This window comes from Seriola dumerili, unplaced genomic scaffold, assembly GCF_002260705.1.
Source record: "Seriola dumerili isolate Sdu_G_001 unplaced genomic scaffold, Sdu_1.0 BDQW01000088.1, whole genome shotgun sequence".
NCBI lineage: Eukaryota > Metazoa > Chordata > Actinopteri > Carangiformes > Carangidae > Seriola > Seriola dumerili.
In genome coordinates this window covers 5,457,698-5,474,760 of record NW_019174343.1, presented here as the reverse complement: position 1 = coordinate 5,474,760, position 17,063 = coordinate 5,457,698, and the positions used below count along the sequence as shown (strand labels likewise).

The 17,063-nt window shown below is 40.1% G+C and overlaps 1 protein-coding gene across 2 annotated transcripts in view; it reads left to right on the top strand.

Moving 5' to 3' along the window:
* The window catches only part of LOC111221724 (contactin-4-like), a 159,931-nt gene that overhangs the window by 110,565 nt on the left and 32,303 nt on the right, over positions 1-17,063 (top strand). For both annotated transcript variants that reach the window (XM_022745247.1, XM_022745246.1), the window contains exons 9-11: positions 3,620-3,759; positions 8,029-8,158; positions 9,009-9,159. In XM_022745247.1, coding sequence (XP_022600968.1) covers positions 3,620-3,759; positions 8,029-8,158; positions 9,009-9,159 — 421 coding nt within the window. The remainder of the gene's footprint in view (positions 1-3,619; positions 3,760-8,028; positions 8,159-9,008; positions 9,160-17,063) is intronic.

Genomic DNA, 17,063 nt, shown 5'->3' with positions numbered 1-17,063 from the left:
AGTGTGAGCCATCGGGGGAATCGATAAGGGTATCGCTTGTAGAGCCAAGCAAGCTACAGTGGACAGAGAGCTGGGCCTCGTGTTAGACAGGAGATGAAGGTGTAACTTCACGGTGGCACTGTGCTCATTGTTAAAACATTTTCACACCTTTCATGTCAATTTTAATGTACCAAGATGAAAAAACACATTTTTTTTCTCCCTCTAATAATGTCGCCATAATGTGTTTCGAGTTTCTTTTGATTGGATATGAAGGAACTGGATTTCCCATTAAAAGTAGTGTTTTTAAAATGTTAGATTTCTCTTCATCCTGTCTTGATGTAGTGATGTATGTATTCATAGAGCAGTAAAAGTATCGACTGAAATGAGAATTTATTATCTGTGCTGCCTTAGAATTACATTAGTGATTTTAAGCTGGAGGTGAAATTAGAGTCATTATATCTTGATGCAAAAGAAGTTCAGTTCTTGGCTGCATGTAGCCACCATCTTCTTCCCTGTTTGTCATAAATCTCTGCACTGGAGGCAGTTTTCAACTCAATCCAAGCCAGAGACAAGTGGTTTTGTTAAATTTCCATCCCTGGAAGAAAAGCTTTGAAAAGAAATGGCCCTTTTGCCTGCTTGTTGATGTTGATATTACTCAGAGGGAGAGTAAGTACAGAGCTGTGACAGGTTAGTTTCCCTGTTGTAGTCACATTTGTGTTTCTGCAGACTTACCGCTGCATTATCTCATAGTGATTTCACTGATAAGGCAAATTCCCATCTTTCCTCTGCTATAGCCACTTGACGTTTGGCCTGATTGTGTGCGAGCTTGGCCCGGTGCAGGCAGAGATGGGCTGCCTGCTTTCATTTGGTGAGTGTTGACTGAGAGTCAATACGTTCACTGTGGGTGAGGGATAGAGTGAGGGTCCCTGACAGTGAGGGAGGGCGGGGGGGGGGGGCAACAACAAAAACAACAATGCGGTGTTGAAAGGTGCAGTGGGTGGGGCAGCTCAGCCAGGCTCTGATGCAGGATTGCAGTAGCATGAATGCTGCTTGATGGTAAACGACAGGTGATGGTAGAGTTTTATAGAGTACATTTCTGCAATCTTTTCTAGTTGAGTCCTCGTCCAAATGCGTACATTAAAGCACATAGCAAACAATTCAAGTGCAGCCACGCATTATACAAAGCTTGCATTGATTAAAAAAATTCTTTATTGGGTAGAGAATAGACCAAAGACAGGGTCGGTGTAGATGCAACATCACACAGATGGAAAATAAATGCTTCCTCTGCAGCAGGATAAATAACAGATCTGTCTGCAGCTCTCAGTCAAAGGAAATTGGAACCCTTTTTACTGTTTGCACGGATAGCACAGATAGCAGATACCTACAGCACAGCCTCAGCCAACCTTGTGCAGGCGCCTTGGCTGCCAAAACCATCTTAGAGACCTGAAGTGACACGTGATCCACTGTGCAGGACTCTGTCACAAATACACAAGACCACACAAACCCACCCCCTTCGTCCCCTGGTCTCTACATCCACCTCTTCCTCTTCAGCCAGTCTTTCAGACTTCTTTCAATCTTCTCTCTGTGTTTCTGAACACCCACATATGCACACACTCTCTGGCTCACACATTGTAGAAGCTGTAATGCACAGAGATAGTGCTGGGATGCTTTTGCAGTTATTGAATTTCTTGCTGTGTTGTCCTGCTTTATACTCAAAAATAGCAAAATAGTGTAAAGCAGAAGCCAATTAGAGCAGGATGTGTACTGTTACCGAAAGGCCTCCACAAAGGTCAGTCCTCCTTGAGAGTGACATTAGGTGAGGACTGTGGAATGGAAAAGTGTGGTCAACCATTACTCTTGTCCTGCCACTGGCCTTGTGTGATATAGGATGATAGTAGCTTGACCTACACATCATCCAAAATGTTGTTGCACAGAGAGCGCTTTACTGATCTACTTTTATTTACTACTTTTTTTTTTTTGGCTTAATCATTAACTAGCCTTGAGTTACTTGCATGACGCAGCAACAATCAATTCTCCTCCTGTATAACTATACCATCATTTACTAGGATCGTATTGAAGGGAGGATTTTTATGGCACCAGTGGCCACCCTAATGTATATGGATCTGGTTTTCATCATTTTTGTTCTATTAAAAGCGCACTGGGAGAACTGAAAGAAGCCATGAACGCTGCTAAATGTGCAATAAATGTGGGATTCAGAGTCACTGTCACTAAAACTCAGCACAGACGACTGGTGGCTGCTGTCACTCCTAAATCTACTGACTGGTCTTTTAATAAAAGTGACTAAATTTAACAAAATTTAATGACATTTCATGTTTTCCTGTATATTTCTACCAAATAACACATTATGGATAACTTTGTCTTCCACAATAACATTATTAGAAATGGTCTGTATGTTGGTGTATTAGTGAATGAATCCTGCTCTTTTATTTATTTATTTATTCTCAGTCACTGTATACAGTGTTTTTCGTGGTGCTACTGTTGTTTTTGAGCTGTATAAAATGTTTCCCGACTGTTAAGATATAGCGAGAGTACTTGTCATTGTATGACAATAATGACAATATGTCAATTTTAAATAAAATAGAGACCTGATACTTCATGATGAGTAATGTAATTATTATAATAAAATAAGGCCGAATAGAAGGACAATGAAATTAGACAGTAGAAATAGAAAGACAGTAGATGATAAAATATGTAAATAAAAATAAAAATAGAAACCATTAATAATAGTAAAATATGAGATTATTAATTAAAAGCCAAGTTAAATAAATAGCTTTTCAGCTGTCAAATGTTCACAGAGCTGCATCTCTTATAGCTCTTGGCAGGCTAATCCATAGTTTTTGAGCATGGTTCAAAAAAGCTGAGCTGCCTATTTTTTTGCCTAAAATTTCCCTTTACCAAGACTACTGTCCTTCACAGTTTATTATCCTTGACTGATGTTCAATTGTAGCAACTTTGGGGGGAATATTGAAAGTAATAATAATTTTTTACCTGAAAAACATGCAGAGGAAATGGACCTCCAGTTGTCCTCGTAGGCTGCATACACAATCTGCATTTCAGCTCTTCTTGAACTGGCAATCAATGTTCTTTATGAATCACTCAAATTATGCTTTTTTAAGATGTTTTTACACTCTTATGCTTCATGTTATATTATAAAATAGTCCTTTATTAGTCCCGCAGTGGGCCATGTGCTGTCATGTATAATTGCTGACGTAATTCTTTTTTATATTCTCTCTGTGCAAAGCAAATTCCCAGAGGGGCAATAAAGGTTTCATTCATTCATTCATTCATTCATTCATTCCAAACCTTCCAGCAATAAGATAGCGCTGCCTGGAAGTAGCCTGTCAGGCAAAATCCAGGGGTAAAAAGTATGTAAAGTATCTGTTACTGCTCCTAAGGCTTCACCGCTGTGAGCACATGTTGATGACAGGTGGGCAGTCAGACTACTTTGTCAAGAGATTTTAGTGACTTAATCAGACTCAAACTGTAAAATTTTGACAGATTTTGAATCTCAGTGAAAATTATGGCCCTCGCTTATTTATCATTTCCTTACAGCCAAATTATTTTGTCACTATCAAAACTCTCCAGTTCACTCTCACATTTTTTTCTTAAATATTTCCAGCCCCTCCTCACCTCATTGAGAAACCCCAAGATGTGCAGAAGCTCATTGACGACTCGCTGGTGTGGGAGTGTAAAGCCACAGGGAAGCCGAAGCCGTCTTACAGGTGGATGAAAAATGGAGAGAACCTGGAGTCTGCTGAGGTGAGACCTGCCAAGCACTAGCACATCTTTTGAGCTGAAGATAAAGTTCTGCTTCCAGGTTTAGACGTTCAACAGCAGCTTTTGGCACAGATGTTTTCTTGCATCCTCGCTGGTGCTGCTGCTGAATGAAGAATGTGAGCAACCATGTCCTGTATTTTCAAGGCTTTATTGTGCTGCTTGTTCAGGCTTTACTGACTAATTACCACGCATTATCGTCTTCTTCATTACAACACGGTGCCTCCAGTGCTGCAATACATTATGTTATTCAATTCTGCACAACAGCATTTATTTTAAAGGAATTAGACTGTGTCTGCTGTGCTTTGCTGTGCTTACAGACTAAACTGTGAACAGGCCAAGTATTTCACGCTAGTCTGGAAAGCACAGTGATGTAAGAGCTGCCCTAATCTCCTGTTAAATCTCTCCTCGCCGAGTGCAGTTATTAATCCTGTGCCACCAAAAGCGAAAAAGTAAGATTCTCTATATAAACAGTGTATCCTACGTTTGTTTTAGATCCCTCTGAATCCCCATTATGGTTATTATGATGACTCCAAACATCCTACTTGTGCATCTAACTTTCCGTTCCTTCATTATGTTGGGTTATTATTTTGGATGCTCTAGCCTGGTTGTTTGGAAAAGATTGATTGGACACTCAGGCGCAGCTTCCACCTGATAAATAAACAGGCATTATGTTAATTTGCTTCATTATGCAAAAAAGGCGACAAACACACCAGGGGTTATCGATCAGTACTTGAAAGTTATACATGTTGTCGGAATGAACCCAGTCTGTCGTTATATTAGCAGAGACAAGACTCTGCAGAGCTCTTGTCTCATAAAAAAAGAAAAAAGATGAAGATTTGACTTTGCTACCAGGGAAGAATAATCAACAGTCTGTTTAGCTGGTGGCTAAAGTTTTTATCAAAACCCTTTATAAAGGTAACAATCTTGTGATTGTTGGGTACTAAACAAAACAACCCAGCTGTTTTTATTTGTGTACAACAACAGGTAGTTTCTTAAGGATGTTAAATACCGGAGGCATTCTAGTATATATATCATCCTTTTTTTCTTGTTTTGATAATGGGACCTTACTCCTACTCCTTTTTCATTTCAATGTGAACTGAATGAATTCAAATGAAAACACTAGAGCTTTAAAACTATCCTCAACAACCACACACCACCATCTGGATTCATAGCGTGTATGATTTAAGGTTGCAATTGCTGTGTGCTGATTTTCGTGCTGCAGATTCCCCCCTTAACGGTTGACATAATAAATGGATATGTATTCCGAATGCCTGGGTGAGTGGATTAATCAGCAAAGGTGTTACATTGTGTGAAATGCCACCATTAACCACAGTGGCTTAATGAGTGGAAGAGGGAAAGGTCAATGATGTAAGGAGCAGTGGGGGGAGGATGCGCCGTTTGTTGTTATTTATTACAGTGAATCAATTGAGACCTTTCTGATGTGTAGTTCACTGGAACTTGTTTCTGCTGACAGTTTTTCTAAACTTTGAGCAACAGAAGTGGAGCAATCAACCTGTAAAAATAACTAGGCCTAAGTTATGGGACATATCTGTTGTTGGCAATACTGGCTACACAGTACAGTAGATTTCTAGGGGGTCATGATATTTAAAGGTCCCATATTTTACACTTTTTTTTTTTTTTTTTTACACTTATTTGTTGTTTTAACAACCAAAAACCATCTCAATGTAGTTTTACATCTCCTCTCTCAGGTTTCTCTCTGGAGCTCTAGTAACAACAGGTCAGTGAACCAATCAGAAGAGAGGAGGCTCTGAGCCTCTCTTCTGATTGGCTGACAGTTTTCTGATTGACCGAATAAAAATATAGCAGATTTCAGACAAACACTCAGAGAAACAAAACCCTGCAAGGTTGGATGGTGGGTCCAGGCGGGTGGGGCTTGGGGCATGACTGAGTGCAGTGACTGTGTGCATTTCTCTGTGGACTGAGGCTTTGATACTTTCACAGTATTAATATAGAACCTAGACCTGCTTTATAATCAAAAGAGACATGGAAATCTACCTTTATACTATATGGGACCTTTACAGCTGAATGTATATGTGTTTAATTATTCAGTATCAGTTAATTTAAATTTTAAAATACTGTATTTAAGAAGAAATTTCTAGTGTTTCACTCTAAATAATCATAGCTTTCAAACTGGTTTTAAAATGACTGTGTTCTTTGTTGGACAGACAGTGAACATGCTGCTGCAGTGTGACTGTTTCCCAGGCAGCCCTTACAGATTATGAGACTCATGGTGTTGCTTTTTATTACCACCCTATGTCAGAATAGCGATGGTTTATTGGAATGCTTTGTTTCTTGTGGCTGTTTTCATCTTGAGGACCTCTCTCTCTCTCTCTCTCCCTCTCTCTCTCTCTCTCTCTCTTTCTCTCTCTCTCTCTCTCTCTCCTTTATTGACAATGGCTGCAGGATTAAGTGACTATGCAATTAAAGGGAAACTCCAGCGTGAAACAGGATTTAGTCCATCTAAAGGAGTATGGGACCACCACACAGATGGCTTATGTAGTGCACTTGAACTGCGTTCAGTTATTCCCGTTCGGACTCCAATGTCAAAGCACTTTGAATTTCAAGAATGAGTGATGTAATTTCAGCGACGTCCACCACATTCTGATAAGAGGACGGGGGAGGTTTGAATTTCCTGCCTTCCCCAAGTTATTCAGCTCAAGTGGAGCAAGCAGGCAGCGCTTTTGTTCTTACTTGTTTGCAAAGCCATAGTTGAGCTCAGTTCATGTCAACTTGTAGTTCTTTCTTACCCATGCATATACAGTAAATTAATCAGATGTCTGTCAATAGAATTAGCAGATTTCTGCCACAGTTCTACCCTGGCGAGCACAAGTAATAACTTGTTGTTGAGATTTTCCTCTCATTGTTTATGAGATCAAACTTTTGAGATTAAAATGAGTTGCATTTGAAGAGGAGAAATAAAAAGATTATTTTCTACCTTTTCCTTAAACCCACAGTAGTGGATTGACATTGTTATGATGCTCTAGCTTCTTTAAATTTTTATAGCTGTTTCACATCATTCTCTCAGAGGCCTCCAGTAATCAGTAATTCTGAGGAATAGAGCTGTTGATAGCACACTTTTCTACACCATTAAAGTCATTTCCTTCATTGTTTTACATGCTTTCGCAGTTTTAATATCAAACGAATCAACCCAGTGTTGCTGGGAAATGACATTGCCAATCATTTTCATTCAGCATAAGGCATACAGATGGTCCCCCCAGGTCTCCGCATGAAAAACTGCTGATTTGAGAGGAACGTCATGCTTAATTAATAGCAGCCGTAAACAGGAGTGCTTTCCATGCACAGACTGATATACGCCACCATTTGCCTCCCTTGCCAGCAGGGATGTTCGTCCCTGCACATCCAGAGCTTCCAAGCGTTATGGAAATTCAGGCACAACCTGCTCAAACACAGGATTAGTTTGTGATCTTTCACTGAGGACAGTCTCTCTTTTCATGTGACACTACCTTAATCCTCCCGCGACTGGAGTTCAGGCCGCTGAGACACCCCTATGGAAATGGGCTCTAATGACATTAGGGGTGAGCCTGAGGAAAACATAGGAGATGAAGGGCATGGGGTGGCAAAACCTGACACAGCTGCATAGAGATGTATAAAAACTGCTCAAGGATTTAATACTATAGTGAAGGAGCTGTGTGAGAACCCAGGTTCAGAGAGATAAATGTATATTGAGGATTAAATGCACTGATCCAACTGAGTTTTTAGTTCATCAGGCCCAGCCGTCCTTAAATAGATCCTAATTTGATGGCTCAGTGACGAGCAAGATTTCCCCCGCAGGCAGGCAGGCAAAAAACGATAGTCCAAACAGATGAAGAGGAGGTACAGCATGACCATGTACACAGCACTTAGTATGTATAGGGCATACCTATCAGAAAAGCAATTTTCACAATGCAGTATACCTCAGATGTTACGATACCCCCCCCCTCTTATCCCCTCCTCCTGCTGAAGGGGAAACAGGCCCTGTGGTGCAGTCAGAGATATAAATAGGGCATGGTTTTATTTCACTCTCATAAACATGCAGATTGATTAGGGTCATTTTCTGCTAGCCTGCCTCCATCCACCCAAGCCTTTCCCTCCATTAGTGATGAAAACCTAGATTTATTGCCACGTCTGTCACTTCCAGACCATAATTCACTGGTGCACTGGCTGCCTGTTTTTATGTAGATGAGCACTGGGAATAAGGTATATTAAAAGCATGTGTCTCTGTGTCCATAGGAGCGCGTACAGGTTGCCAATGGGGCGTTGTCAATCAGTCGCCTGACCCTGGCCGACATGGGAATGTACCAGTGTGTGGCCGGGAATAAGCATGGCGAGGTCTACTCCAACGCAGAGCTGCGAGTTATAGGTAAGACACTGGCTGTGTATGCGTGTGTGTGTTCCACGCATGCGTGCATACAGTATGTGCGTTGGCATGGAGACGTGCGCGCAGGCATACATTTGTCCGTGTTTGTTTCCAAGTTTGCTCCGTCTTCTTCCTCTGCTCAATAGCGGCGGACGACCTCCGGCCTCTCTGTTATTGGCCACTAATTGAACAGCATTAATTAGAAGATGAATGCGTCCGGCTGACAGTGATGTATGCCAGAGCTGCTCTGTTCACCAGCCTCACCCATCTGCCCCGTCAAGCCTGTCACTCTCCACTCTGGGCTGGTAGCAACTCCCATTCACTGTTCAACCCCCCAACGCGTGTCACCCTGATCATATTGCCAAGCTCAAAAGGGACATTGAAAAAGAGAACGTCAAGGACAGTATCAGACAGTCGCAAACCTTTTTGAAAAGGTCACATATTTTTTTAAGTGGTTTGTAGTGAGGGAAAGTTATCATGTTGGGATAATCACTTGTTGAAAAACTAAAGAACAAACTGTTTCTCTTTCCGCTGTGAAAAGAATGGCAAAGTGGCAAAAAATGTGGCAAAGAATCACATGCAGCCGGACTGAGAATAATAATAAGTTAAATTAATCTCATTAGCTCCTTAACATCAAATTTAGCTTTCTGATTACTAATTGTCCTGATCGTACATAATGTCATCTATTGAATAATCCATGGCAATAAGGCAGTGTATCAATGATCCTATTTTTTTTTTTTATTTGGAAAATGAGATAAATTAATATCAGATAAATAATCAGAGATATTATGGAGGAAAAGGGATGTGAGGCTTTTACAAACACTGGATTTTTACCATGCTGCGCTTGTCTCAGCTGTTGCCCCAGATTTCTCTCACAATCAACTGAGGAGCCAGACGCTGGTGAAGGTGGGAGGAGATGTGCTCATCGAGTGCAAGCCCAAGATGTCTCCTTGGGGTGTGATCTCTTGGCGGAAGGGCAGCGAACCACTCCGAGAAAGTAACAGGTAAAACAACATTTGCAAATTTTGTTCTGATTTTACCGCACTGTGAGGAAGGGCAGGACTGTTCCCTGCACGTGCTCTGATTACTTGAAGCCAGGTTCGGCTCCCTGGAGGTCATGCTCATGTGTATTAATACAGACAACTTGCTCCCTCCAGCTGGTTGCAGCGTTGATGATGATGTCATCAGGGTTTGATGATGTCATCAGTTATCTTAGCACTGGCTTGAGGCTTAAATTTTTTTAATTAACTAAAAGAAAAGTCCGTCTAACAAAGTGGAAGTGTGTTTTGAAAGAAGAGGGTAGAGAGAGTCTAATGGAAGGCACTATCAAACTGCATTATGGGCAATGTAGGATGTAGTGTTCTGGAGCTTGACCCATATTAAAGACAAAAAGTCCAGATAACTAGGTCTCTGCTTGTTATAATGTGACCGTTCATTTTTAAAGTTGATAGAAGTGCAATAGTAAATTGCTGTAATGCCTCTTTAAAACATACATTTTAAAGGGTTATTACACAAGTTTCTCTCATAAGTTTATTTAGAATGAGTGAAAGTGAAATATTGTCTTCATAGCAACAAGCTATATTGTAAAATCAGTAACAGCTTGGATTTACAACAGACCGACGCGGCCTAAAAGTTGGAATTTTTTTCACTTCATCTGTTGCTCTGCTGCAAAGTAAATGTGCACAAACTGGCCATTGTTTTGTCGCTCCATCGGTTTCGTCACCAACAGGATTTAATTTACCTCTCAACTTCCATAATATCTCTCAGAATAATGAATTTGTAATGACAAGCTAGGTTTTGTATGATCCCTCTATTCCTCACACAAAAACACTATGTCCAGGTGCACCAGAAGGCCCCGGTCACTGTGGCATATTTTATAGCTGTATGTCCATGGAGAGATTTTGATGCAGTCCTCAGATGTTCTGTGAGAACACTCGCAGAACAGCTAAGAGGAAAAGCAGCATGAAGCCTAACTGAGTAATGGTTAATGGGGTTTGCCACATTTTATCTCCAGCTCTTTAGTGGTGTCCAAACAGACCAGCTGCTGAGTAAATCCAAAGTGCTAATCAAGTACTTTTCACCTCAGTGGGGATGATAAAGGCTCCAGAAATCAAATTATTTGACTTCTGATACATTTCCAAGTTTCTGAGGAACAGAAGGCGGTCTTAGCGTCCTGCCACATTTGACCCCTGAGATGTGATGTGTGTGCTACATGTGGTAACTTTTGCCAGTGTGTGTGTGTGTGTGTGTGTGTGTGTGTGTGTGTGTGTGTGTGTATGTGTATGTGTGTGTCTGTCTGTCTGGATGAAGTGTGAAGTCTGGCCCAGTAGCCTCATTGCAGACAGGGGTCACCCATTGGGTGTCACCACTCTAGCATGACTCCGCTCTGACAGCAGGCCAGTGTGCACAGTGTCTTGCCAGGCTTTGCATGTACACAAAGCAGTGTTGTTGCTTGTCAAACAAAGTGGCGGGGAATTTGCATAGTGGTTTCGCTGCTGGTGCCCTTCACTCGCCCTGTGCCACTTCCATCACACATTTCAACCTCTCAGCGCCCGTGCCATTTTGATTCTGTTGTTTTAAATTCATAGTTTAGATCGATTTTACATTTGTCTTCGATGTGACATGAATTGATGCCCTGGTGAAGTGATAAATGAAATGGCGGCGTCTGTACCAATGTTAAACAGATGCTTTGTGATTCATCACTTTCAAATTCAAATCACTACATGTACTTGTCCCTCAGTCTTTCATATATATATATATATATATCTATATGTGTGTGTGTGTGTTTGTATATATATATACAATATACACATACATATATATATATATATATATATACACATAGGTAAAAAGAGGTAACAGTTTGCGGGGGTTGAAACATTTATATATCCTTCTATCCTTCTTATCTGTAATTGTAAATATATTTCCCATATTCATGTCTGGAAGAATCTTGTAATGTCATTACAGACACCCCTAAAATGGACCGTACCATTTCAATAATAACCTTGACATTAGTTGAACGTCTCGTCTGCCTGTCTCCTTCCCTTCAGTGAATCACGTCTCTGCTCCCATGTGTCACACAAGCAAATTGAGACACTGTAGGTAAAAGTAAGTAGCAGTAGCTAAATATCTATATAGCTTGTTTCATACACTTTACTCTCTTAACCTTCTGAGTTTCCTAAATAGATTGTATTAAACATCTAAGGATGAACGTTAATGTTAGCTAATTTCTAACTTTAGCCTTAAATTACAGCTTAGCTAACTCATGTTACCTAGCTGATAGTGCGCCCTTCATTTATAGTGTTGGCTTGGTATTTCATCTCTGATGTCATATATTATCTATTTTTAGCAAATGCTGGTGCTCAGTCATGAGTAATGAGAAATTGGAGGATTGGTTGTTTTGACATCAATATAAAGTTTATTATTGTATTTGTTGTGGTGGTTTAGTCTTTTACCTTTTTGATATTAACTGTTATAATAGTCACCTCCTTTGTTTTCAGGACTTTTATCTGCTTGGGTAATTTAACAATATTAAAATGCATGTGTGCTGAAGGCCGAGTAATTGTAGTAGCGGTGGTGGAAAGTAATTAAGTGCATTAAGTTCTTAAGTTCTGTACTTAAGTTCCATTTTGAGGTACTTGTACTTTATTTAAGTATTTTCATTTTATGCTACTTTACATTTTCATTCCACTACATTACAGAGGGAAATATTGTAATTTCTACTCCACTACATTCATTTGACAGCTTTAGTTAAACAAGCAAGATACTGTAAGGACTTTAACACTTGAGTTCACTGAAGCATGTATCTGCGGTACTTGGTCCTCTTTCACCCTGGAGAAAACGTTCACTCCCCTGATTGTCATTGTGATTGCCGTTCACACTCTGAATCGCATGATGACCAACTGCTGTGATAAATAATGAATGATTCAAGATTTAAATCATTTAACTGTTATTAATTAATTACTTTTAAATAATTAAAATCTGAGAAATTCTTTTTGTTGCAGGTATAACTGGTAGATAAATATACTGCAGTTGTTTAGTTTAGATCTTCAGTGAACAAAGAGCAGCGTCATTATGGACAATTAGTAGATGGATTTCTCTAACGCTGTCTTTATTCTGGTCGTTTTAAAAGTCTGCTTGATGTTCAGAAATATGTTTTAATGCTTTCACTCAAACTAAATGAATGATATTTGGCTCTGGCCACCTGTGCTGCGCCAAAATTAAGAAGAAAGAGGCACAGATTTGAAATTAAAATTCAACACTCCCAGCTGTATTACATTAAAAGGAAATTTTTCTGCCATCATGCCAGAGTGTATTGCCAGCTACTGAGCGGAGTAACAGTTTACAGAGCTTGAAAACACATGCCAGAGCCTTTAAATGTGCTGATTACAGCTCCCTCTCACTCTCTTTTCTATTATCCCCCTTTCCTCTCATCTGTGACATACGCACATACACCCATGTGTTGTACAGCCATGCGATAAAACTGTTCAGCATCTGTCGTGGTAAACATTAGAACAGTTGTCTCTGCCCACTAATAGCTGTCCTGCCCTGTAGGGTCGAATGCAGCGCTGAGACTCATCCTGCTGTTTGTTTGGAAAATCTTTAGTGAAAGCACAGCACTGATGCAAAAGAGTGAGTGTAAATGATGGCGCGCGGATTCACACATCCGCTGTGTGATAAGCAAAACTGCTGCATTTCTTGCTTGTTAATTTTTTTCTTTATATATTAAGTCCAGTGAAAAGATTGATATTTGTATGCATGTAGAGTCCGTGTATGTATGCATGTCTGAGCACGTCTGGTTGGTTATGCACCTGTACAGAAAGGTGCGAAATCATGAGAGGTAGCTATGAACCCCTTTTGTTGAAGATTAATTGCCTTAATTGCGTTAGCACTCCACAGTGGCTCCTGCAGAAAGGGAACTAGTGTCACCAGCTGGGTAATCCATCTTCATAGCAGCAGCCCCCTTTTTTTCTGCAGAAGACCAGCGTAGGGAGGGGATGTCTTATCTACCCCAGACAACCCTGCAGGGACGAGGTTTAGATGACATCAGCTGGAACAAAGCAGCTGAGAGCGCAGAGCAGAGCAGGTCTTGCTGATGAGCGTGTAAGTGGGCCGTATCAGCCGTGGAGAGCAGCCCTAAAAAAAAAAAAAATCACGCCATTTCAATATGTCACTGGCAGGAAGAAATCAAGTTTGCTAGGCCGCTCACTCCTGGACGCACAAACAACTGTCCTCTCACAAGCCGCCAGCGACACATGCTGATGTTCCGATGTTGCACCCTCCTTGCTCAAATGCTCAAGACCTTGAGTGTTTATCTCTATCGGCTTTGGCACTCATGCAAATATTTATGCAGGATCTTTCAGTCTTTTGAAGACGGTGTTTGGGTGTGGCTGGGACAAATCCCGCCACTGTTGTTGTCAGGAGCTGTGATGCTGCAGCGTGTTTCCTCAGCTGCACAGTTTGCTTTGTTGTTTGTTTTGCATACTGTACTACTAAAGAAGAGGATAAGTTTTAGCTTTTTTTTGAAAAATATGAGATTAATATACGTGTGTATATATATATTTTTTTATTTATTTTTTCCTTTTTACATTCATACTCTGCCGCCCTCTTCTCCTCCCCAAGCAGCTGATGGACAGTCACAAGTTTAGCATGCTCCAGCAATCCATGGCAATTCCTTTTAGTAAGCACAGTCCAAAAGGTCATACATCTAAAATAAATTAATGCTAAAAATGCTAAAACATGTTATTGTATAGGGTGATTTTCTTTCTTACTAGTTTATGAATCATGCCCCTCAAATAAGGTATTTAGAGTGGTGGTGGTACCTGGAAGGATTTAGTCCTTTGTGTATATTATAGTTGCCAAGGGGAGACTGTACTAAGAACAAAGTACACCTGGCAAACTGTTGCCCAGTCTAAACTCCGGTTGGGCTCCATACATGCACAACACAGACACACAGTCTGTCAGAAATTTGTTTAATGTATTGAGTTATTTATTCAAAATACTTGTATAATGCAATAATGCTTTTTTTATTGAACAAAAAACATAAATAACCAGAGGACAAAACAATAAACACAGATCAAACTGAACACTAGGTCACACTATACAAACCTACCAGTGAACACAAACTCAACAATAAAATAATCAGGCTTGACAACCTAAATAAGATATTAGAATAAATAAATAAATGAATAAGAAACCAAAACAATTATATTTTTGTTTTGGCTTGATTTGTATATATTTTTTAATTCAACTTTATAATTTGAATGACATTTATCAAAGGATTTCAGATTCAGTAATAACTTGTGAACATCCTCTAAACTCTGGTGAGAACTCATTTTAAAAACATTTTTGACATTCAAAAAAGTCTCTAACTCACTAATTCTCTTCATAAATTTTAAAATGAAAAACTTTTGTGTTTGCCTAAAATCACTGCATATCACTAATACACTGCTGACAGTCTGCTCTGATGATGTATGTGACTTGAGTTGGAGAAGAAATAGTTCCGTGATGGGCTTGAAATGGTGCTGATGGTCCTTTAAGGGTACCATAATGGTTTATTTGTCACCACAATTTATTCTTCGGGCAGAAGCTGTGCTGTTTTTTTGTTTTTTATGTCTTTCAGCAGGTGATTTAAAGGAGCTGAGAATACTTCTATGTTTCATTCTTTATTTCTCCACTGATTTCAACCCAGGAACGACTCGTAGCTGCTACTGCTACTACACGCATTGAAATTGCGAACTATGTAAAACTATGCACCGGTGTTAGCTATAGTAGCAGTCGCTGTGCACTTGGGAGTGATACCGTTTGAGTGACATCTTTGAGAAAGGTGAGTTACAGGAAGCCTGTTGCCATAGTAACGTCTGTTCAAAGTTTTATCAGCTCCCTTTCTTACCCCCCAGATTAGTGGTTTCAAACAACTCCAGATGTGCAGTCCCACGGCACATAGAGAGCAACATAAAGGAAGGGCACTACTAGAAAAAAGTGGAGAAGTAGTAGCATATAAATAAAATGTCTCCCGAATATTAAAATTCAGATGTCACTTCTTGTCGTACTGCAGCTGTCGAGACCCTTCCAGGATTCCTGAGGAAGTTTTTACAGTTTAAGTGAAGTTCACTCAAATCTATTGAAATTGACATATCTTAAATGACCAGAGTTTGTTTCTATTTGTTTTCTAAATTACAACTGAGCTTCAACTCTATGTGGTGTGTGATTCTTAATGAATATATGAGAAAAATTAGAGGGAGGCGGAAAGTTCCATATTCTTTCACCCTTTGTATTAAGCAGATAAGGTTAGGTCTTGATGCATTTACATCCACTAAAAACTTGTGCAAAAATAAAATGCACATTGCTGCCAAGTAATCTCACAGCATCCCATTGTCTCTGTGGCTTGCTTGGCCTTTGATCAAAAAATAGCCTTTATTGGTTGGTTTGGTTGTGAAATGATAAGACAGAAAGACTAATCTTGTTGGGAAAAGGCTTCCCCTCTTCAGTGGTTTAAAGAGTCTAATTCAACACTGTCTTATTCTGTAAGTGCATTTATGGCGGCTCAGTGCAAACAAGCTGCTTCTTTGTCACACATTGCGAATAAATCACTGCTTATTCAGACAGTCAGTCGGGACGGCCACGGGTTCCAGAAAACACGACAATTAGCAGGGCGTAGAAATGTTTACACCACTGTCTTCTGACCAGATGGCAGGAATTTCTGGCATCAGAGGCCAGAATGGTGATGGTCGTCTGGATGTCATGCATCAAAAAGGATTCAAAGAGAGTTTCCTGGTTACAGAAAAGTAAGCAGAATGTGTTTTTGATGAGATTTGAAGGTTAGAGATTAAAATCAAAAATAATTTTAAAAGTATATCTATGATGTTGTGTGTCATACAACATTAAATTGGCCATGTTTCACTTATTTTGTCTTTTTCACACTTGATTTAACAATGACATTTTACCACGACGTATTCAGTAAACCTGATTAGTATCTGCTCTGTATGTTTTTCACTTCTCTGTGTTCTCGGTGACAATGTGGAATGTGTCTTTTAAGACTCTCAAGTATCATACGGGCCCAATTAAAGACACCCTGACTCTGAGATTACTCGCACTTTCAGACTACTCCAGTTGTATTGTTATTAGTCAAAGAGCAGATAGTCCTTATCCTTGAAGCCTTTTCTCTCATAAAAGTGAATCATGAAATATTTTAGCAGAATATAAATCCTTGTTCATCAGTCTCACACTCACACACAACACTTATATGCTCTGAAAGGCGGTCCAAGTAAATCTTTCTGGGATCTTTTAGACCAGGCTTTTGTCTTTTTAAAGATCCTCTTCATCTCTGAAACGGATATTTTGTGGCTGATTGACAGAAGAATTTGTCCCTGGCCTGTTCCTGTGGTAAAGATGTGCATTTGTACTCATCTGGAATTCACTGAAACATGTTACACAAGGATAAACTGTTCCCGCTTATACTTGCCTGACTAAACACTTGGAGGGTTGATCAACTCTAAAAGTCACACTTTAAACAAACTTAAAGGAAGTTGTTACAAGCTGCGAAGAACCCAATGCAACAGCTGGGCATAACCAAGCAGCGACCTCCGGGGCTGAAAAATTTCCTGCAGTTCCTCTAATGGCCACTCAATCGCCACAGACTCCAATGTTAAAAATGCTGAAACTTTACAACGGAAATAAACATGATCACAGGCTGGTACAAAAAATGGTTTGGGCTAATTCCCCCCTTCATGACAACTGTACAGGTGGTGAATTTTATATCACCCTCCTGTTTAAATTTTATTTGGGCTTAAAGTTATGCATGATTGTGGGCGTGCTGCTTTGAGTGACAGGTGGGTCAGGTGGGAGTTAGGCGGAGACAGGAATTGCCAAGATGGCGATGGCCCACTCTGAGCTTCAAAACTGCTCC